This window comes from Amblyomma maculatum, chromosome 5 (assembly GCF_055883805.1).
Source record: "Amblyomma maculatum isolate TAMU_Amacu chromosome 5, ASM5588380v1, whole genome shotgun sequence".
NCBI classification, from domain to species: Eukaryota; Metazoa; Arthropoda; class Arachnida; order Ixodida; family Ixodidae; genus Amblyomma; species Amblyomma maculatum.
The window spans coordinates 147,481,243-147,505,213 of NC_139348.1; the positions used below are offsets into that span (position 1 = coordinate 147,481,243).

Sequence of the window (23,971 nt, forward strand, 5' to 3'; positions counted from 1 at the left end):
GAATTCGACGCCTCGCAGAAGGCCTGCCTCGGCCTGTGTCATGCCTGTGTGCAGCCGAGAAGGCCGCCAGAAGAAAGCATCATGCCAAGATCCCACGTAGGGAGGTTCATGGCCCAAATCATGTCGGCATCTCATATCTGAAAACAGGGACATCACAAGGCTACTCGTAGACGCCCGATGGGCCGTCGACAAACCCGACGACGCCCGATATGCTGCCGTGACGAAGGAAGCCTTTCTTCGCCGCCGCCCTAGCTGCACGCCGCAAACGCTTTCGAACTGTTGGCTGCGCGAGACCGATGTTCGCTTCGTTGCCAGTAGCGGTTTGGAAGCCACTAGCAGCCCGGAAAAAGCGCAGTTCACACATTATCTGCCGCCACACAGACAGCGCACTAGGCCGCACACACCTATCTCAGTTCGTCGCGTCGCACAGTCACTGTCCTATATCCTTCTCGAGTAGCAACATGCGTCGAAACATATCCCCCGGCACGTCAGTCTTCGTACACCGTCCTTCGCCGATTATCGCGTCGGGGCGCCGCCCCTACCGCCTCACGAGAACGCCGGCCGCCGCATAGATCGCCGCCATTTTTCCTTTGTGAGCGCTCACAAACGAGTTGTGAGCGGCTCGCGTCGCTCACAACCCCCGCTCACAATTCGCCGGAAGCCAACGTCATCACTTCAAGTGTGTTCATGACGTAAACAGCAGACGTCGATGACTTAAAGAAAGGCCACTCCCGCCTTGTTGCCGCTGGCCAATAGGAAGATTGTGAGTGTGAGCCGTCTGTAATAAGGCCCCTGGTGTCTTTCCACAATGTTCCAGCCCGTGCTGGTAGCTGTTTGCGACGTTATCTAGATTGTTCTGTGCAGCCTTTAAATTGAGCGTTGACGAGTGTGACGAGCATTCTCTGTCCGACGACCGCCGAGCACGTTTGTTGCTTTCGCCGCCGCCGAGTTGCTTAATTCTTTTGCGGGCGCAAGTCAGCCCAAATAAAGAGTCTCTTTAGTGCAACTATCGACCCTTCATTTGTGTCGTCAACCTCGTCACCACTACGTGACAATAAGAACCGTGAGGCTTAGTGTATATTTACAGAATCCGTGAAGCACAACTAAGAAATGAAAAAACCTGAAGCATTATTCACCGTCCATGGTAACCTAATTGACGCATGCAGGCCATCAGTAAGCAAATGTCGTCGCTGTTACTGTATTTCCGAACTTGGTACTGAAGAAAACACTTCTATAAAATGGAGGCACCACGCTTATAAATTTAGATACATCGAGGAAAAGTACGAAATTAGTGGTTCAGCCCACTCAACGCAGATTGCTACAGAAGCTAGTTACAAAGGCTGCAAAAAATGTTAGAGAGGATTTTTCATGAAACACTGCTACATCATCATCATCATCATCATCAGCCTGATTATACCCACTGCAGGGCGAAGGCCTCTCCCATATTTCTCCCCTTAACCCGGTTCTGTGCTAGCTGCATCCATTCGACCCCTGCGAACTTCTTAATCTCATCCGCCCACCTAACTTTCTGCCGCCCCCTGCTACGCTTTCCTTCCCTTGGAGTCCAGTTTGTTACTCTCAGCGACCATCGGTTATCCTCTCTTCGCACTACATGCCCTGCCCATGTCCATTTCAGCCTGTGCCAATCAGCCATTAGCAGTATTGTGAAGCGACATCATTGGAGCACTAGATAGCGCCAAAATATTGCGATCTAGCAAGGTACTCTATCTAACCAAGCAAGCAGATTTCGAAGTTTTCGAAGATTTCGAACACTGCTACAAATCTCTTTAAGTTTTTCAAACTTCGAAATCTGCTTGCGTGGTTAGATAGAGTACCTTGCTAGATCGCTATATTCTGGCGCTATCTAGTGTTCCAATGATGTCGCTTCACAATACTGCTAATTGCGAGTGATTTGACAAAGGCTTATACTAGTGCAGTAAATGTTTCTGCAGCATCATTTAAAAATACGTTTCTGTCTTTGACCAAAGGCGCGGTGCTCTCCAGACAGCAAAATGAGACGCATTTGGTATTGGAGCACAGTTATCATATTTATGCTAAAGAATATACTGTCATGAACTGTCATGAACACATTCAACGATTGCTAGAATTATTATGGTCGAATTCCCACGTATAGATGATTACATCAAGCTCATACTTTTTGTTTTGGGGGCGGGGGAATTTTCGCTTCTTAAGATAACACAGCAGGTCTCCAGCAGGTCTCCGACGTCTTCATATCAGGATCTTCTTGCCATCAATCATGGTGCCTAAACTATCAGATAGCCTCATCACGAATGGTCAAACGGACTCTAGTTGTCTTGTAGCCAAGTTTGGTTTTCTGGGTAATTTGAATAAAGTGTGTGTTGCGATGATAGTTTGGATAGTGGTGGCAATTCTTTCTTTTTCGACGAATAGCCTAAGTTATTTGGGAGGAAGGAGTAAAAAAGGTAGTGAAAGAAGAAAGTCAGAATCATGGAGGAGGGATTTCGAATAATGTCGACTACATACATCACGTGAGAAAGGCCCTTTTTTTCCTTGCATCAAAATACAAGCACAGCTGCGTATCTTAGCTGAAATTTGGACAAACTCAGCATCCACAGCGAATGAGAAGGCCGTGTGCCTTGAGACACTCAATAACTTGTTAAAGTTGCTGTACGTAGATTCTATTTTCCATAGCCTCGTTGTCAAAGCAGAAATGATGATGGTTCGGAAGCATATTATACTTACAAAACGCTCCTTGTTAAGTTGTAGGTACTGTTCTCTACAATACTGACAAGAAAAGCGCAATATGATTTTTAATGTAATGTGATATAATATAATGTAACGCAAATGTGTGATTACTTAACGTGTATTGCTGTTAGGAGACTCAAATAGGCGTTTCAGAATCAAGCTTCTTAGTGCTTCCAAAGAAAGTAGCGCTTCAGTAGGGTTCCTCGAATCGCGTGCGTACGCTTCAGAGCCTGGTAGCGCTATCTCTATTTTTCGAACTAAAGAAGGGGAGCGATCCGACATCACCCTCTCAAAGGGAACGCTACAATGACTTTCTGTCTATTTCTGTCTACATTCAGTTCGAGTCAATCGGAAACAACACGCTGAAAGAAATAGGTGTCTTCTCAGACGCCTCGCCTTTGCGGCCTTTTCTAAACACAGATGAGTGGTAATCAATACCAATAACGGAATTACCCGGATTGGTAAATTATGGAAAAGTAATGAATCATATCACTAAAATGTAATTATTTATATTATACCACTCGGCGACCACTCGCAGCAGATTTAGGGAACCCATCGCCGCGCCCAAGCCTCCACACTGACGTCAGTGGGGCTACAGTGCGCGGCCGCTCATTGGACGCTTCCAAGTTAGGAGACGGGATGTGGTGGGCGCTATCGCGACTTGAAATTATTTTTTCTTGCGCGCTGGCTTGAGTTGAGTTGGGGGAAAAAGAGAAGGAGCATTCTTTTCGATCAGCCATACGTCTAGTACTAGTGATGTAAGCTTAAAAACGTTTCCGCTGCAGAGAAGATTGATGGGATAACGTTTGGTAGTGCGGGTTGTATCATTCTAGTAAACGGCTTCTCATGAGCCCTCTAACATACTCAGAAGCAGCAAACGAATCAATCTTCAATGTCGTAAATAATTAGGTGCGGTTGTCTTCAATGTCTTTTCCGAGAACAGCCTCAGTTTCAGAGCATCTTTTGGATTTCCACCTCCATCAAGATATCAATACTTCTGTCTGGTTCTAATCCGTCAACTTGTACGGAGCAGCAGAATACATTAGGCGGTTAGCTAAAATAGAGGCTCTGCTATCTAAATCTATCTCTCTGCTATCTCTGCTATCTCTATCTAAAGAGGCTCTGCTATCTGCTATCTAAAGAGCTATCTAAATGCTCATCAATGCGAGGGCGTGAGCAAAACACAGCATAAAATACTGGAATAAAAAGCAAGCCGTGTTTATTGAATAAATGCCCACCACCACATTTTGTTTGTTCTTCTGGTAAAACACAGAGGCGTCGAATCAAGCGTTGACATGGGCGCCATTGCCGTCCACATCACGGGAGACCCGCTGCTGTATTTTTTAACCCGACAATGGGCCTGGAAGGAGACAAGGTGAAAATGCCATCAGACATCATAGAAACGAGAGCAGCTAGCTTGGCGCGCATGATTTCGTCGTAGGAGTTTCTATGACACGGGAAAATGAAAAGTAACAAGCGCACCCTGGCTTAAAAGTTTTGTATTACACTGGACAAGAAATAGGATGGAAAAACAGCGCAAAGCACGAACACCACAGCAAAGGAACATAAGACGAGCGCTGTCGGTGGTGTTCGTCTTTTGCGCTGTTTTTCCATCCAATATGTTCCACCAACTCGCTCGTTTGGTTATAGTGTTGAAGAAATAGGAATTATAAGCTACAAAACCAAGAATGTAGTGTTTTAGTGCAATGGTATCTTATTCGCCTCTTCGCAAAACGCGCATGCGTATATAGTAGACCGCCGGAGATTTTATTTTATCCTTTGCAAAGCACGGTCGCAATGAAAAATATCTTAGCCGCCAGAAAAGTTTGAACACAGGGCTACTATAGAGATAACCTTCGCTGGTAACTGCGTTAAGCCATTGGGATATATAATGTTTTTTTTCCTTTATTTACCGGTGCCACCTCGGTAGCTGGTTTCTTGAAATTTTAAACTCGTAGTCGGTGTTATTGTTTTGGCCCTCACGCAAATCATGCTCCACTTGAATGTCGTCGCTTTCGTCTTCCTTATCTCCTCTGGCTAAGCTGCATTAAAGACCTGAACGAGTGTTATTCATTTTTAACGTGTCGCTGTATTGCGTCGCCTGGCCTCCAGATGACGCGTGTAGAGGACAACACTGACACCACACGCGCATAATGGTGAAACAAATCGATCGTTTTTCTGCGTGTGTAGATTGGTCTGATAGGCAATCCGCCGCCATAGCTCAGCCTACGTGTGTCTGAACAGGCACTGTCTCTTTTCTCGGGTTTCCATGGCCGCTAAAGTGATCTCGTTTAGTGTATCTGGCGCAAACTATTGTTAATATCGACAAAGTTAACAGCCGCTGGCGAGAAAAAGGTTGGAGAGGGAGCTAATGGTTCGTTAGAAGAACGTAAGGAAACCGGCTACCGTTGGTGCATGCGTTCAATAACGGAATAAAGCCAATAGGTGGCCCATTGGCTCAACGCAATGCCTAGCGAAGCACGCCAAATGGATACTAGACCAGGACAAGCAGTAATAGTCGACAATAATTCGCGCTGAAATGTCCTACGCCTTACTTAATAAATTTTTACCCTAAATTTCGAATGCACAAACAAATTTTTGATACGTTGGGACACACACGAGAAGAAGCCTATTACAGGTAGAGAATGGGATGAGTATTAGTCGCCTAAAAATGTTTTCAACCTCACCAAAAGTAGGTTGATACGCGGGACACGCTGAGTATCAGGTAGGGTTGAAGCAAAAAATCGATAAGTCATGAATCGCAGTCGTTTTCCACAGTGAATTATGTGGCACACTCACACACGATGCCACCCAGAGAGGCGGTGAGAGCGGTGCTGAACGTGCCAAAAGTTAGCTGGAGCGCTGCATTTCCCTGTGTGGCTTGGTTAATGGCCTTGATCAGCTGGCAAGCGATGCCTCGAAGAACAGTTGTTAACTGGTCCGCAGGAAGTTGTGTCAGGATGCACTGCAGGCAAACAAAATCAAGGCACGACTGTTGGAAGTCTTTAAGGAAGGAGCTAAGAGTGCTTCGACACAAAGCCATTGGAAGTTTTATCACATCCTGAACATTGTACTTCGGTTTTCTAAGCACTCAGCCTGCCATCCCACCACATCTCCGAAAAGGCTGAATACCTGTCCAGAAACACATAATGATTCTGAATTATCTTATTGAATTTCGGCGGCGCTCAGTGGACATCTGGTAACGCGATAATTTCCCGACAGTTAATGGCTAAAGGGCTGTTTTGCAGGGTATCAGCCACATTCCTTTATCTTTTTGGATAAATATTTGATGTCTAAAAGCGATACGAGAGTCGAAAAATATCACTTATTTCAATGATTTGATTTTTTATTTCTTCATTTCAGCAACGTTGGTAGTTCGTTTTGCCCAAATTAGAAATAAACGAATATATGCTTGGAATATGCTCGTAAAAGTATTACGAAACTGACTCAAAATGCTCGCCGTGGCAATTACCAATGCAGATTCGAAGCATCTTCAAGCGTGTGATGCGCCAAATTGCACCCTCTAACATTTGCATGTTTGTGCAGGCCAGCAGGCTTGTTGCCTTTTCCCATCAGGCTGGACACGCCTTTACACACCCCAAAGGAATAATATATATAACAGAAGAAAATTCTCTGTCCAAACGGAGCGCTTCGTCTGGATCTTTCGGCTTTTTCTAAAATTCCTGTTTTGGGAGAAAACTTGGCTTTCCTGCACAACATTTTCTACACTCATTTAAGTCGCATAAACACACAACTGCGCATGTACACATGCTATTGTGTGCACAATTTCGGTATCTATGCTTCAGTGTACTCTAAAATATTTCCAAGACTCAATTTATTTTGCGTTATTCTAGACCTAGCCACCTGACAGGAAGCAGGAGGAAAAAAAAGTCTCAAAATTGGGCACGCCGTTCAAATAATGTTCTAATGCTAAGTTCTATATAGTACATCGTTAGAGATTACAGCTTCTTTTATCTTGCCTTGAGACATTTATTGCGGTGCCCAGCGATTGCACAAATGCATGGTTTTTAGTGGTTTTTAGTTATCCTAGCATTTAGACTACGAATTGTCGAGTCATGTTAGAAAAAAGGGCATGCAGCTCGGAAAGCTATGTCACTATAAAGAAAGCTAAATCACTTGGCCAATTACGGCCCATAAGAAGTACTGCTATTGTGAGATTTGCGGCAACACTGAATTATTACAAAACTGACAAAACTAACATGAAAAGGAGAGAAAAATTTGCAACTACATCGTTCCCATAACTTCTGAACAATATTAGTCGCTTTTGCAATCGGAAAGCAAGAAGTTAGTTTCCATAAATAAAAATATTGTTGCGTTGTACGAAGGGGGGTTCATTTTACTCACTCCAATGGCTGCCACTGTAGACTGAATCATGTTGGTCTGAAACAAATTAAAACAGAAATGAGGAAAAATAATGGGAGAGAGTATTTGGCTTTCGAAGTATTTGCGGGAAGAAACAATGTGGACGTTTCCAGTGTGGTCTGTCTAACAGCACCATAAGATATAGCGGCACCCTGAACGCACATACATCCTGAGAGAGTCGATACACCAATACTCACTTCGTCGTGCTATGCCTCTTCAGATACGTCGTACGCCACAAAATATCATAAATGCGAAAACCTGCCGATGGCTTCATCACTGTAGCTGAAACTTAAGCCCACTACTCGAGGAAGATTTGGGCTATAAGTTGAGGGCTTCATTGAAAGGACTTCACATTTCTTTATTAAAGGTTTTCAAGAGCACTAAATAGGCGCTTATGAATGCCATAAAATACGGGATAACCGGTTCAGTCTGGTGTTTGCCTTCTTACTTCCTGTTGACTTACATCTTCACATACTTACATGCTCACCATGATAGTACTACATGCCGTAGACGCTCAGCTTGATCTCCAGAAAGCCTAAAACCGTTACATAAAACACGGCACCTAGGATCGCACCACCAATACCGTTTTGAAGCGGTTTGTTTACAGTAAATGAACGTAAAGGGGTGCATTGACATCAACTATATGACTCGGTCGCCTGCACGGGGAATAAAATGTTGAAAAGCAAGCATTTTGACGTGTGACAAGTGGCTGATTGTTATCTATATTTCGCCTAATCTACTGCTTCACTCATATATTTCGTTAAAGACTTAACACACATCTGCCGCCCTCACCAAATAGTACCATGAGCTAGAGAGTTCAATTTAGAAACATTTATTTAAGAAATATTGGGTAAAAGCTCATGATGACAAATTTTATTCGTCATCGACGCAACACTAAATGTAAGTGACGTAAATACAATTATTTTTCTTTCGAAAAACTAAAACAAGATTTTGGAAGCTACATTTATCTGGACTCTCCTATTCTATACGCCTTGCCATGAAGAAACCCATAAGTAGCTGCTTTGAGGTTACACAACGAAAAACAATGACATGCCCCAGGATTTCTTTGTGAAACACAAAGCCGCACTGGAAATGTTTTTCTGTTTATATTCAACTCCTAAGCAAACGGTTGCCACCTATTATAAAGAGGCAGCCCTCAGGCTTTTACCGTTAGAAATAGAGGTTTGATTTCCTCTCAAGCTGTACGTAACATCAATTTTTAATACTTACACCCAGAGCAGTGACATAGCTTTTGGGGTCAAATTTTGGGTCACAATAGCACTGAAACTTACGGTGGTAGGAGATCCAGCCGTGCACATCATGGCTGTGTCTCCAACGCACTGCCAAGAAAAGACAAAATTGTAATTGTTTCGAAACAATAATGACTTCGGCGAAATAAACGGAGTTGTGGGAAACATTCTGTTGCACCTCACTCTGCAGTCTTGTCCAGAGAGAAAAAGAGAGAGAGTTCTTTTTTGAAAACAATATTTAAAACCTTTTAGGGAGCTTTTCAGTCCGAGTCAATCCCCTCCAAAGTGGTGCGGTTCATTAGCCTAATGTGTTTGCCACCTTTTATGTTCTAATTGTGCACTCGCGGAAGGTTGGGTTAGGTGACCGAATGGGTGCCCCTAGAGTTTAGGTAATGTAAATGATTGAGAAATTGTGAAAAGGGGTGGTTCTCCAAAACAAAACGTTTGCTGACATGAGAGAGGTTTCGGCCGTTTAACTGCGGGGGTACAGCAGGTAATAATTATCTGTGATGTGTTCACTAATCAATACGCTCGCCATGTCGCCATAACGAGTTATAAAGTGCTCCGGCTGTATCGAATGAATTGATTTATACTGACTGCTGCATGATCCTGCTTGTTTGCAAGCTTTCTACGAAGTTTGTTATGGACGTGTACATGGGTGTATATTGGCCTTATACACGTGTCAAATGGCACAGGTAATTGTCGAAGTAAGTAATTGTCGAAGTATAAGAGTTGTCATTGTTCCGCTTGTAGCTTAACCAGACTGCTAATTCTGATCATGGTACAGCATAGCGCTACAATAAAGAAATGCTATACGCAGATTTTGTTTTCATAGAGATTTTATCATGGTCCCAGTTTGAACGCAGATATCTGGGCGCGTTGGTAGGAATACCTAGCCAATATGAGGGCATAAGCACGGACAGAGAGAGAATATAGGCACACCACAAGAGCACACTTCAACTTTTTCTTAACCCTTGGAAGCTATTACAAGCAAAACCACAATGTAGAAAACCAGAAAAGCACTAATTGCCCAAAGAAATACAAAAATAAACAAAAATAAAAACGAATAAAAATAAATAACAACAAATAAAATGAAAAAAAAAGTAATCGACATTATACATGAAAGTGAATACAGAAACACTGCATAGATTCAAAATGGTGTTTCAGTGACGTTTGTTGTGGGATTGTTAGTTGCGGACACAGGGTGTTGCTGTGTTGGACACATGGGTGCTAGTGTGCAGCGTGTATACTAGCTTTTTGGTATTGTCTTCATTGATAAACATTTTATTATTTTTGTACATTGGTTTTTCTAGCTTTCTGTTTTGTTTTTTTTTTTTTTTACTTTGAAATTTGTTTTGTAATTCTTTGTGGTATTAGTGTTTTTCTAGTTTTCAACATATTTTGCTCTGCTCTATGCATTTGCTTCCTGCAGTGAAGAAAAACTGAAGTGAGCGCGTACTTTGCCGTTCTCCCTGTGCTTATGTTTATGCGCTCTTGTTTTTTATGTACTGCGAGTTTCGATGTGATTGAAGGTGTTTCCTATGAAATATGCGATAGAATGAATATAAGAAAAGACTTGAACAGCGCACCGAAGATAACCGGCAGATGTCTTCTGTCCACACCTGTTGCTGCTCGCATTTATATTTCCAATAAATACCACCGTCGTAATAATTTGGTCAGAGGCTACAGAAAAGAATATGATGTGCTGAGCAATTACAGCATTGCCAGCCTGCGCCCTAGAGCTTCCGAAGGAATTATGAAGAAGAGTCGTTCAACCCGGCATGTTCAGGGGTCACTTTCAGCGAAAGGCTTAGGGGTGTCAGTGTTAGCAGCATGTATAGAAAATCCGGATTGGTGGAAAAGATGTAACTTTACACGTGGGGCGCGTGAATACAAAATTAATAATAAATATACATAAGCACATATAAATTGTGATTACAAGTTTGAAACATGACTATGGCATCATTGAGAGATTAGAATAAAATAAATTAGTGGCGTTAAAGAACGTTGCAGCTGATGTGAAATTCGGAACAGGGATCCTTAGATCGTGAGCGATACACGCTATCCCTAGGACCTTCTGCGTTTGTTTGCCTAGGTTACAGCGACGCTCCGTGCTTATGTCGTCTGATCTAATGAGCACTAGTGAGACTAGAAGGACACCAGCGAGCTAACAGACGCTAAGGTATTGCCAAAGTACACGTACGCCGATGAGTGGTGAGTGTGCGCGAACTAGGTTCCTGTAGTGTGTCAACCGACGGCAGGCATTAACGCTGTCTTTTCGTATCCTGGAACACTGAGCTTAGTCGTCCCCTCAGCTTCTTTTCTTCGGTTGACTCACCCCCAATACTTGCGATAGTAATGTAAATGAGAGTTGATGTCACCAAGCTCTATCGAATGTATTAAGCAGATAAATGGCGTCGATACACGTTAAACGAGGGAGTGTTTCATATAGAAAGGTACTTATTTTGATTAATCTTGCAGCGTTCCTAATAAGGATGCCGGTAATGATTAGTTGAGTAATTATAACTCCAGAGAAATTTCAGTAAAGGCTCGCGCATCCAGGAAGAGGTATTCACCGAGCTAAGATTTCCTACGGCAGGCAGCCCAATGTTGATTGAGCCCAGGCACGAGTCGTTCTTGATGAGGAAGCCAAGGCAGCCTGTAGAATTGCAGAGCTGGTAGTTTCCGAGCATCCCAGCGTCGACGCCGACTGTAAAATTGCATGTGGCGTGCTGAACCAAGAACGTACAAGGCAAAATTATTTTTGCCAATAATGTCGGCTTCATAATTCCTTGCGTTCACGAGGAAACAATTCTTCATTAGAATTGAGCCAACTGAATTTGAAACTATTCAAAGCCTAGTAGTAGGGGAACATATTAAAAAAAAATAACTTCCTCATGTATAAAAGAAAGCCCACCTCATAAAGGAAATGTTGAAAGAACAAACTAAGTCTAAGACTACATCATTTACAGGAACCGACCATATATTCTCCGGTGCCTCTTTTAAAGGTCCTTCGATACCACTTATCTTCCATTGCACAATACATTTAGACTTTCAAAATATAGGCTGCTGGGAATATTTATCAACCTAGTGGGAAATTGATAAAGAGTACGGAATAAGTATTTATGAAAATTATGAAATAATCGTACTTAGTTTGATAGTTTCATTTGCTGCGCATACAGAAAGAAATTCAGTGATCCAAACAGTCAGCTTGGAACAGTGTTAAAATGTAAAACAAATCGGGTTATTCTCACTTGGGATGTCTCGGTTCGCTATGATCAAAAGCAGAGGCGCCAGTGCACCGAGGATTCCTTGCGGGGAGCCGTTCTGGTAGATTCCTTGAATGACGCACTGTAAAATAATCTTTTATTTAGCGTCCAGGGAAAAACTCAAATTGCGAAGAATTGGAAATAGGAATGTAGTTTACCAGTACACGAATCAAATCTACTGAATACGGGTAGCTGGTGAATTTGCTGCGCACTGTTTATTTGCTTCATTTAGTTAAACAAGCCACGCATTTACTAGTTATTACAGTCGGATATGGGAACAAAACAAGCCCCCCTCAAAACAACAGCTCAACTGAATTTCTAGGAACTTCAGTGGGAACGCATAATCTTTATTTGCGCTAGTTTACGTCCATATATACCTCACATGAATTTTAAGAGAAATATGCGAAAAGAGCTTTCACTACATTGCAAGCGTGCAGTTCTGTGGGTTGCTGTGGTGGCAATAGGAAGAAGGAAAAGAAAATGCACGGGCCTGCTACTGGCTCTGTAGCTGAGCCACCTCCGCTGCCTAGTGCAGACAGACGAGAAAATAAAGAAAGAAAAGGGAGAGGGAGAGAAAGATGCGCGCCGCGAAAACAGCCGCTGTCCACCACCGAAGCGGTGGAGGGTGCAATGACGGTCTACAACAGATAAAAATTCGGTGGCAGGCTGGCCCCCGCCGCAAGCGGCGGTAACCTACCTGTCCCAGCCCCATCAGGGAGAGTAAAGTATGGTTTGGTTTGTTTGTAGTAACGTCCTAAAGTGGCTCAGGCTATGACAGAGGCCACAGGGGACGGCTCCGGGAATTTCGACCAATAGGGGTTTTTTTAACGTGCACTTACATCGTACAGCGTACGCGCGCCTAGCTTGCCGGCTACGTAGAAAAGTGTCCGCCAGGGCCGAGATTTGATCTCGTTTCTTTTGGCACCGTAGTCGAGTGCCCTAGCCACAGAACTATCACGGCGAGAGTGATGGCTCTTAAGTCGCATATATAAAGTGACTCCTGAACCCACTTTGCCATTTCCCCAGGTGGTCGAAATTACTCCATAGCCCTCCACAATGCTCCACTTTCTCTCTTTCCACTTTCACTCCCACCTTCGTTCCTTCCCGTACGGCGCGGCTCAGGTGTCCACTGCGCAAGTAGGACAGATAATGCGCCTCTCCGTTTCTGTGAACGAATTATAATAATATTTTTTATTATTATTATTTCGAAATGAAACACGCAATGCATATATTTGACATCAGAACGACATGATCATTATGCTAGAGCCATAAGAGTTCTCTCAGGTATACCACGCTCTCGATGAAGTAGTGTCGAGCGGGGTGTACAACGGTTCGCTCATGCCTGACATCCATACGCGTTTTCCATGCGCTATGCATACATAATAGCATCAGCATGTCATTCGGCACTCCTTCAGGGTCGGCACATGGCAGATATCGGATGCCGAATGGCGTTATTGGCAATTCTTTTTTTAATGTTCGCTTCAAGATATCCCAGAGGAAAACTGAGTCATGGCACTCCAAGAAGATGTGTTCAATGGTCTTGGGTTTTCTGCAAATAATGCAGTTAATAGACCAAGGTAAAAAGAGCGCTTTTTTCTGCAGCCATGGTTTGACTGGAAGAGTGCCGGAATGCAATTGAAAAAAGAACGATTTTGCACCAGCTCTGACAGGCATACGTTTTACCCTTTTCAAAACGTCACGCTCAGACCCTACATTATACACAGCGCGGTACACTGGCACTGCCAAAAACACATCTCGCAGATCCTTATACAACTTCTTCCGCGGCACAACTGACAGATATTCAGTTGAGAACCTTGCCTTAAGGATACGAAAAGATAAATCAACTTCCCGCAAAAAGGGGCTTAATGCCACCGGTTTTGAAAAAGCAGATACGACGTAATCAGGCAGTGACTCATGTAATCTCACTTGGATTACAGTCCTTAGAAAGGTGTCACTTTGCTCACGCAGAAAAGAAAATCTAGCCACAATTTGCTTGAGAAATAGATGCGTCCAACCAAGGTGCCCATTCTGAACTGCGTGAAACAGATTGCCCTGGTTCGTGCGTTCCCATGTGGATGCCCATATAAACGTTGCAAATACATGGTGAAGTTTCTGTACAGACGCTCTTGTCATCGATAGAGCTTGAAGAACATAAAATATCTTGGCAAGCAAAAATACGTTACACACACCAGCTCTAGAAAACATAGAAAAGTTATGTCCTCCCCACTTGTTGGTTTGATTTTTAACTCGCTGCGTTTCTTCCTCCCAGTACTCTTTCGAGTTCTCGTGCTGATCAAGTGGCACACCAAGGTATTTGCCCGGTGTTATCGTCCATCTGATGTTACAAAAGTATTCCGGTGTGTGTTCCCAGTCTCCATACCAGAAACTTAAATATTTAGTCCAGTTAATTGCACTGCCAGTAGCCTTACAGTACTCCACAGCTTCTTTGGCAACTTCCTTTACGCTGTCTTGGTCCGCACAAAACACTGCGATGTCGTCAGCGTAGGCTAGGACCTTAACTGCAACATTGAAAAATGTGTACCCTGTAATAGCTTGGCTGGAGAGAAGCCTTAAACAGAAAGGTTCCAAGTATAAGGCAAAGAGAAGGGGCGACAATAGACACCCTTGTCGAACAGAAGATAGCACCGGTATGCATTCACTCAATTTAGTATTTATGACTAACCGCAAGTCCCATGTAGTACTGATCCCAAAAACCGAGGACGCGGCTAGATTGCTCTGTGTCGAAAACTACCGCCCAATAAGTTTAACAAATGTGAACTATTAAAGTATACATGAAGGTCCTAGCCAGAAGATTGCAGAATGTCATTACAACCCTTGTAGGACCTCATCAGACGTGCGGAATTAAATGCAGGACTATATTCACCAATATTCACGTGGCGAGAAGCGTATTGGAATGTTGCGATGCCATGCACGATCACGTAGCAATGTTACAATTGGACCTGCACAAGGGCTTTGATCGAGTTGGGCATGATATCTTGTATGCACTTTTGGAGCATGTAAATGTCGGGAGTGTAATCACAAATGGTGTTAAAATGGCTCACTGCACCACGCCGGCGGCGCCACTCATCCGTTAATCACTGCAGTTTTGGTGGCTTTCACTGACGCCTCTTTGACCGGTGTTATGTCGGTCTGTAATTACTATTCAGACTGATAGGTGAACGCCAAGTGAAGTCATCGCGCTGTTGCAGGTTGTATTTCCGCCAGTCCTCTGACGTCACTTAGCATGTTAGTGACGCACGCCTGAATTTCGCCCGACATTTTGTTTGCCCTTACGCATAAACGAGTACGAAAACAAGATACTTCATTTCTCCTCCAAGTTATTTAACGTTTGGGCCTGTCATGAGGGCTGTGTCATAACGTTTCACTAGTTTACATTTGTTTTGCTTTTAGAGCGCTGGAGACGCAGACGTTTTTGTAGAGAGCTAATGATACATTTAGCATACCACTTGATGTTGCTGCTGGATCACCGGAAGGGCGTACACCATGAGTGCGGTTAAGCAGACTGGGACATATTTGCAATGCTAGTCCGTGGACGCGTATATTACCATCAACAGATATTATTGCTTAATATCCCTCTTTGCGAACTGAACATTGAGAACTCTTTATTAAGAGCTCTCTACTTCCCTCTGAAATGGGGCCATGAAAACTATCTACCCATTCCTGATCCATGAAGCTCTGTGTCTGTGACGAACTCGTATACTATTACAGAAGGCGAAACGTGCACTAGTTTATATCAAGCGCCTTTGGAAGTGATAGCTGGCCATATAGATTGGCAGCGTCCTTTCCACAGACTGTTGATAATGAAGGGAAATCGTTGATATTTTGTTATAACTTACATTTTATGTACGCGAAAAACAGTGTCATGGAGCGTGAGGTAAAAAAAAAAGCGCTGACCTACCCCGCCCTGCAGACCTAAAATGCAGTCTGACTATATGTCTTAGCCGAATGCAACGTAACAAGGGTGACTATACATACGTTGGTGATCTTGATGATACCCTGGGTAGCGCCACTTGTCTGGAAACAAAGCACCAACAGGCAATTTAATACAGGCGCTATCATTCAATATATCTATTTACCGCTATAATACTTAAAAAATGCATTTGTTCAAAAATTGCGTTTGAAAAAGAAATACATTCTTTTACAAACAAATTGGTCATCTGTGGCACCCAACTATCGTGGCACCCAATACCATTCTCTTGAAGAAACACGGAACACAAAACGCGCCTGGTTTCTAGATTACTGCAGCTTTATTAGATTACAATAATCGTACACGCCACCTGAATAGCATTATTAACGCCAGCGTTCAGACATCAGTTTCTCCTGATAGAAATAGTGCACCCCAAGAGCGCTGAAGCTTTACGACGACGTGCAACACAATAAAACTTCTAAAATCTTCACTGGGCCTTGAGTAGCTGCTTTTTACAATTTTATGCACATCAGGATCTCAATTCGCAAGGTTTTAAACAGAGCCAGTAAACAGCCCATCAATTTAGAGAAGGCCGTTTGACCAGAAATGAAAAATTATGCGATATTCGCCCAATAGTTTCTCAACTAGAGAAAATATCTTTACATATATCTGTATTGTAATACTTCTATACAATCGTATTGCAATGCGAGTATTTATACAAACAAATATTAGTACTGATCAACTTGAGTGACTCGCAAACCGCCCGTAGAATATAAGCAAGAGCATGCATTAAACATTTTGAAGGAAGTTGGTTGAATAGAAGAAACTACAAAAAACCAAAAACGAATACTTACAGTTGTGCTGCCGCAGAAGTTGGTAGAACTTCCAACGCACTAACATAGGGGCGAAAAATAAGAAACATACAAAATATTATATACCGGATATTTCTTTTTGCGCCACTGTGGTTGCTATCCGGTGAGATTCGGCATGATGATTTTTTCAAAATTAAATCTGCCTCTTCTGCTGATTTTTTCGAGGATTTTGAGAAGCTGTTGAGTGTCCTAACCCTTAATTGTTTGTCGTTACTTGATTATGCATTATTGATTTATATTTCTCTTTCAGACAATTTTTCTCACTGCCACTGTTCAATTGTGAACTTACGGGGCTTCATTTTGCACAATGAAACCGAGATGTTTTGGAAGGTCAACAAATAAAAGAGCGTTAAAAGTAAACAATGTAAGTACCAGTAGCATTGGTACAGAGAATTGTTCATGAGTTGTCGAAAAAAACACCTTAAAAACAGCGTGAATGTGAGACTTACACTTCCGATGTTGAGAATATTGCTCAGGGTAATGTTGACGCAAGAAGCTGCAAACACAAAAATATTCACGTAGTTGAAAATGATAGCTCCCGCGGTGAAATTGTGTACCTGCGCTTAGGCATGGTTGCAAAGACATGCAGCGTTTGCATTATTGACTTTTTGCCAATGTCCAAAAAGTTTCAGTGTTCAGCTGCATACACCGGAAAAAATGCCCTTCGCATGAACACATGTTATTAAAAACAAAGGCATGTACATGCGTTCAGTATAATTTCATTCTGTAAATTAAACCACGTGACATATTTTCTTAGTATTCTTTATCCAATTCTTTTGTCGAGAGGCCAGAGCTTAGACGAAAGAAACATGTAGATCAATACCGAAATTACGAGACAGTGTTTATGAGCATTGGCAATAGCCTTGGCCATGGGCCGGCTGGTCATTGACTTCGTAGCGATAACGGTTGCCTCTTCTAAAAGCCGAATGAATACAAAACAGAACAGCTAGGTATCATTGATTTTTACAGAACGTATCCATAGCTTGCCCTGCCTTAACTATTCATAGATCTTCTCAATGTAATTAAAATGCGGATATCAAATACATGTTTTATGATGGAATTCATTGGGGACCAATCGTGGACGCACGAGATTTTTACAACTAAAATAATGATGCCTTCCCCAAGGGACTAATGTGAAGGGGATAATCAGTAACGTAACGACACGTCTTCAGGTGGATTATTTTCTGTGGAATAGGATTTGATTCCACAAGCCCTTTTTGCACTAGTGGTTAATGTAATTTCTCAGTGGTAATTTTTCTCAATCTTACTCAGTCCTTAGCACAGGAAACTAGGAATAACGGAAATATGGCAAACGGGAAAAAAAAACGAATTAATTTTATAGACTCCCTGACGTGCTGAGCATACCGTAACCAGAAAAAAAAAAGAAGTATCCCGTCAGTGCCGAAATAACTGAACACTGACCCTTGCTTCGTAATCCTTGTTTAAAGTTCAACTCTGTGGCTTATATCATGCATAAGGGTGTGAATATCAATGAGTAGAAATGTTGAAAAAGCAATTTTGAGAGCACCTGCAAATATATTTGTTCTAGATGCAAGCTAGAAAAAGGCCACACGCTTCCAGATTAGTATCAAAGCTGCTTAATTCACATAAAACTGAGGTTGCCAGCAGCGAGAGAAGTTGTTTTCAATATATCCCCCTACCGATTAGCCAAATACGTGCGTTGATTGCGTAATCGGAAGCCAGAAAATTTCTCGTTCGGAAACCAAGACTTGGAAACAAAATCTGTTATATGCTTTGTTTGGAACAGTTTAGGGGAAACTAAATTGGCGAGTAAATTCACTAGTAGCGTCTTTATTCTAAAGAAGGATTTTAGCTGTCGATTCCAAGACTAAAGATAAAGAATGTTGAAGCGACTTTCTGGACACCAAGCTGAACGTTTTGCAGTATTTCAATAATTTGCTCATTGTCACGCTCATATTTGTTCGGTTTCGGAACAAAACAGAGCCCTAAAAAAATTGCGATACTGACTCACTCTATGCGTGAACATAGCAAAGTGGTACTCGCAATCAATATGTAACTGTAATCCCTCTATCCATTTATGTATGGCTGGTTCTACTTCCCATCGTAAAACTACTTGCATAGAGCCCTCAGAGATCACGGCACTGACTCACTCTACTCGTTGGCATAGCAGAGTGGTATTGGCAATCAATATGTAATTGCAATCTCTCTATCCCTCTATGTATGACCAGTTCTACTTCCCATCATAGAATTACTTGCACCTTCGGCAAAGGGTAACAAAATATAGCGTTAGCAAAAAACGAAAAAAAAAAAGCGCTATTATTCAATTCTTCTAGCTTGAAAGGCAGCCTTTCAAGTCAGGATTAAATAAGTTGTTAATATTGTGGCGTGGTGTCTGCATGCCGACTCAGCTTGGCTGGCTTTATGCAAGCTGTATTGATGAAATAGAATAATTTGTATTTAAAGGGCTTATTTATTGTCTACAAACTCCCAGTAAACAGGAATTTTGACTTTTAGAGCTCCTCGTTAATCCTGATTTATGTAAAGACCGTCTATAAACCAGAATCTTAAGCTGGTCCTGATGTCGTAACCGAGGCCAAATAATCCCTAACACTGCGTCTGAATTGAGGCTTGCCCTGCTGCTGGCCCTAAGAATAAACCGACGTACTATGAATGGATGCGCACTGTAGAGGCCTTCAAGGTTCCTCTCACGAGTGCAAATATTATTCGGCCAATTTTCAACTCTCATCCATCGAAAGCCCGGATATTACTGCAGAGTAAGATGAATGAACCGGAATCAGCTGAACGCCACAACTACAGCGCTACCTCTGAACGCTCCATATTTTGAATACTCTGCGCACAATATGTTTCATAGCAGACTGGAAATTTTTGTTGCCTCCGCTCTGCCTAATATTGATTGGTTTTGTAAACAAAGCAGTATTCATATAATAGCAGTGCATATTTTTATTTTGCTCACAAATATAATCTACATTTCTCAAAACAAAGACCATGACCGCACATGATTATACATGTGTCATGTAATTAGAAATAGTTAAATTCTTTTGCGGCGAGTTCTTCTCTTTATCGCTGCTACAACAACTATCGTTATTGCAGTTGATCGAGTGCCTGTTGTTTTAATTGTCCGTCTTTGGTGGTTGACTGGATAAGACAGTAGGCTACAGCATGTGTGAAAGTTATTTAATCGTGGTCGATTGGTTGCTTTTAGTAAAAGCAAAAATTAGATGTCATTTTTTGTGTGCTGTTACTACACATAACGAAGCACAGGTGGTTGAAGTTTACCGCAGCCTTCCACAATGGTGTTCCTCATAGCTGATGTACATTTCGAACGACCAAATTCATGTAGTATTGCTATGCAGTGCTTCTTTCATGCGTGAAAGGCATTTACTAATTTAGATATAGACGTAACTTTCCTTCAGCAGGTATTGTATTTCCTGCATACTGCATAAAGTAGAGTTCATTGTACAGCATTCATTGGAAACGAACAGAGGTTCGTTAGGACTGTTGGAAATATTTCGAGGAACAAATACTTTAGAGGGCTATAGTTTATTAAACAGAGATAGTAAAAATTAGATATGCGCTTACTCGGAACTGAAGCTGACGCAGACGTCATGGCCGTAGCGGCCAGGAGCGCGATAAAGGTGTAGGTAGAGACCATGGTTGTGGTGATTGTCCGGAGTGCGGGGGCGACAGAGACCAGATTGGTAAGAGTTGCCAAGATATCTCTGCCCAGGAACGTTGGTGCTTTTTATAGGCAATATCGGGTAACCATAGTTTTTCGAAGTAGCCGATGATGACGTTATCGAAAGCATTGTTTACAAAATGGAGGATGATATATGTTTTTCCCCAGTCATCCAAGTGGAAAGTGTACAGTGTAAAAGCCTTGAACACTAGTTCCTGGGTTCGTGCTCACCTGGAACGCCTCATTAAAATTATTAATTTTACTGCCTTCAGTTTGTCATACATTACTCGATACTTGTCACGAGAACCCCACTTGACTGCGTGAAAAATATGCTTCGAGTTTCGTGTTTCCTTATTTTTGGTGCGTCGCTTGGAACTGAAGCGGAAGTTTATCTGAGCAAAATAGTAGCACGTATAGAAACAGGACGTTGCACATAAATGGGTTTCCCCGCTTGCTACACATGTATATCTGTAGCGAATATATATTTTCAGCAACGCCCTTGCCACACTTTTGATCTGAGATTATTCTTTAAACGAAATAACATGGCGTTTTGTTGTCGCTAATGAGGCTATGAAACACTAAGTATAGGACTTGATGAAGCGAGAAAAAAAAAACACAGTACGAAATGAAGTAGAAATGGGAAACAGCTGAATATGACTACCGCAAAGGAGAAGACAGCAGCAACGGGTGTACTACCAGCGCACCTGCCAAACACCACGGCCGTCGAACGGTAATGAACGAGCAACTGCCATACACAAGCGTCGGTCGGCGAACACATGTGTAGAAGCGAATGCCGGATATTTTATGAGTTGTTGTTAGTGCTTTTTACCTTCCACGCGTGATAGGCGACAGACAGTAGAAAAGAATAGCTCGAACTTGGAAAAAATATAAAGGGTTTGTGTCCAGTATGTTTTGAGAATCCGGATTCGTATCCGGCTACAATGATACTCTGCGCATCACAGCTCGATATGACGCCAAGCGAAATCTGCGATGGTGCCTGATTACGTGTCCGTCAAGCTAAGAATAGGCTGCCATCATATATTTATTTATAACAATATACTATGACTACGTGCTACATTTTGCTGATATGACCATCCTAATGTGATACAGACGATTTTCTCTCTGCAATCCTTTCAGAAACACATATGTGTGAATGTAAGAGTTCTAGTGGACACCCATCAAAATAAAAGTTGGACTTTCTTTCAAGTATGTTTAAAATACTACATTGCTTTATAAAAGTTAGAAAAGGTATCGTTAATAGATTCATCTTGTTCTTGTGTCGCTCTCTTTGCAGTGTTGATCTTTGGAAATGAAATTGCTTGGTTTAGCGTCAATAGGAATTACATTGTATGCTATCAACGAGAAAGATGCCGCGAAATTTCGATATCCAAGTCAAGTCGCAATTGAACGGAGTGCTACTAGTGAAGACGAATGGTAACTATCTATATATTTTGTCGTGTACCAAGTCAGTTATCAAAATGCCGCTAATTTTAAAGAAAATAGTTGCAACGGAATAGCACAAAATTTCACTGCTCTGGAAGTCGTAGGTTGTGACGCGGATCTAAGAAGGGGCAGCATAATCGTTACTGCCTCAATAAGGACCCGACCGGAGCAAATGCTACTACAGAAGAAAAGGGGCTGTAAACTGGCGGTGTTTACTGCGCTAAGCCTGCAGCTTTTTGTCTCTTCAATACGGGTGATTTTCATCGCATTGTTTTCCTTCAAGCTGCAGCCAGAAGAGTGTAGACTCGCTGCTTGGTAATTTTCTGACGCGGCTACGTGGTTGCAGTCTTGATTTCTGGAGAGCGCAAAGTAACCGTGTACGAAGGTTTCGTTAAGCAGGTTGTGTGAGCAGGGCTAATCTAAACTTTGTAAAAAAAATCAATGTGTAGAAATAATCCCATTTTCTTAGAATTTTATGTTTTATGTATTTTCTTCAGCATTATTGCTGCTGCATTTTACTAGAATCATTACTCAATTGTGTCTCATCTAACTGCTTCTAGACGTTCGGTGATATGATAGCTCTGGGTTAAAGTGGCCGCATGAAGAGATAAAGGAAATGCCGTACTAGAAGTTCCTAAGACAATGAAGTCGGAGAAAGGCATCGAGATAGGTATGTGCATACGCACAGGCAGGACGACCATGCAGACGCTGCGAAAAAACCTTCACATAGTTGAATTTGTTTCTCTCTTTCTTATTTTTAACAAGGGAGCAATTTTATTCATTTATTTTACATTTACTATTACGGCGAGTGAGCAAAGGCGTGAGAGACTTGAGTACAAGCGGTGGCGGAACAGTGTGCGTTATCAACGAAGGTCAGACCACGATTGCCTTTGAGTGTCAGAGGAATTTTAAGGAGGAAGAGGAAGATGAGGAGGAAAGGCAGGGAGGTTAACCGGTTAAAGAAATCGGTTTGCTACCCTGCACTGAGGAAAAGGGGTTAGTGGGTATAAAAGTTGTGGTTAAAAGAGGGATGGGTGAAGTCCATACAGTCACATCACAGACATGCCAGATTACATCACGTCACAGTCATATCACGTAACATAACAGCAAAATCATCCTTTCAATCAGTCCTGTGCTTTTCACAAAGCGGTGCAGTGCCTGGGAGGCCATCACCGCAGACGATTGCCGTGACCAGGGACCTAGGATCTTTATTTCAGTCAGTGGGCGTCCATCTAGACGCTCCAGCGCACGGCATAGACACTGTCTTTAAGTTAAGTTAAATTGGTTCACAGGAAGGGAAAGGCGCAGTAACTGTCACACTTGCTCTGTGGACACCCGAACCGCGCCGTAAGGGAAGGGAGGAAGGTGGGAATGAAAGTGGAAAGAGAGAGAAATAGGAGCCGTAGTGGAGGGCTACGGAGTAATTTAGACCACCTGGGGATCTTTAACGTGCGCTCCCAGACACTGTCTTTCCTAACTGCATATGGGGCACTCCCAAAGAATGTGGCCTATACTCTCGTCGCACGCGCAGTTTGTACATGCAGGGCTGTTTGCCATACCTATAATAAAAGAATAAGAGTTTGTGAATACTACACCAGCCCCAGGTGGCACAGCAAAGTTTTTTTGCGTCGGGGTAGGCCAGGTGGAAGCCGCAGCTTCAGGTCAGGATCCAAGGATTTTAAGCGGCAGTTCGCAAACTGGCCAGAATTCTACAAGAAGAGTGTGTGTTCCCGCGCAAGTGTGCGAATCCTGCTCGCTGCGTCTTCCCTGGAAAAGGGGATCAACACACAACCGCTATCTTGGTGGGCTGCTCGTTCGGCCTCGTCCGCCCGGAGATTGCCCGCTATGCCGCTGTGTCCTGGAAGCTATTCGTAGATGATGCCATGTCCTCCATTAAAAAAATGTGTGTATAGGGCTGCGGCGTGTTAATTTAGGCTGATAAGCGAGGGTAGCAAGACAAAGCTACGCCTGTTTTGTTCTTAGTTTGCATTCCCACCCTGCTAAAATCCTAACACTGGGATTGCAGTATAAATAAATAAATAAATAAATAAATAAATAAATAAATAAATAAATAAATAGAGGCATGATTATGAAACAATGGTGCTTCTGGTAATTATGCATACCCGTCTTCGATTGAATCTTGAATTTTAACTTAGCTACGCAGAAGCTGCATAAAACTGTACTATAATGCAGATTTTCTGTTTGTTTAACAGTCATATCAGCAAGGTATTTAAAATAAGATTGAGCGATAGAAGATGTGAGCAGATGGCTACGTGCATCATAATCTTAGTTTCTAATATCAGTATGGGTGGACAGTTTTATTTAACACTATATATATTTCACATTGTGCCTACCTAATATGAGGGCGTTTATTAGCTTTTTATGGTGGTGAGTGGCTGGTGGTGAGTGACGATTTGAGA

General features: G+C 42.5%; 1 protein-coding gene across 1 annotated transcript; it reads right to left on the reverse strand.

The window, feature by feature from the left end:
- Nucleotides 1–5,509: 5,509 nt before the first annotated feature.
- LOC146189888 (uncharacterized) lies at nt 5,510–20,084 on the reverse strand. The gene is made up of 9 exons (XM_084605369.1): nt 20,012–20,084; nt 16,879–16,925; nt 16,412–16,450; nt 15,626–15,664; nt 11,615–11,711; nt 10,937–11,070; nt 8,403–8,450; nt 7,093–7,128; nt 5,510–5,692 (listed from the first exon to the last, which is right to left on the reverse strand). Exons 1-9 carry the CDS (start codon nt 20,082–20,084, stop codon nt 5,510–5,512), a joined length of 696 nt encoding a protein of 231 aa, XP_084461495.1.
- Between the last annotated feature and the right edge of the window lie 3,887 nt (nt 20,085–23,971).

What these genes read in the sequence shown, in the direction of transcription:
- LOC146189888 (XM_084605369.1), bottom strand. Translation starts at nt 20,084, where the DNA reads ATGGTCTCTACCTACACCTTTATCGCGCTCCTGGCCGCTACGGCCATG. An exon ending in GTATCATCAAGATCACCAAC is followed by an intron (nt 11,712 to 15,625) that starts GTATGTATAGTC and finishes ATTATTTTACAG; the next exon opens with TGCGTCATTCAAGGAATCTA. An exon ending in AGCGAACCGAGACATCCCAA is followed by an intron (nt 11,071 to 11,614) that starts GTGAGAATAACC and finishes GCAATTTTACAG; the next exon opens with TCGGCGTCGACGCTGGGATG.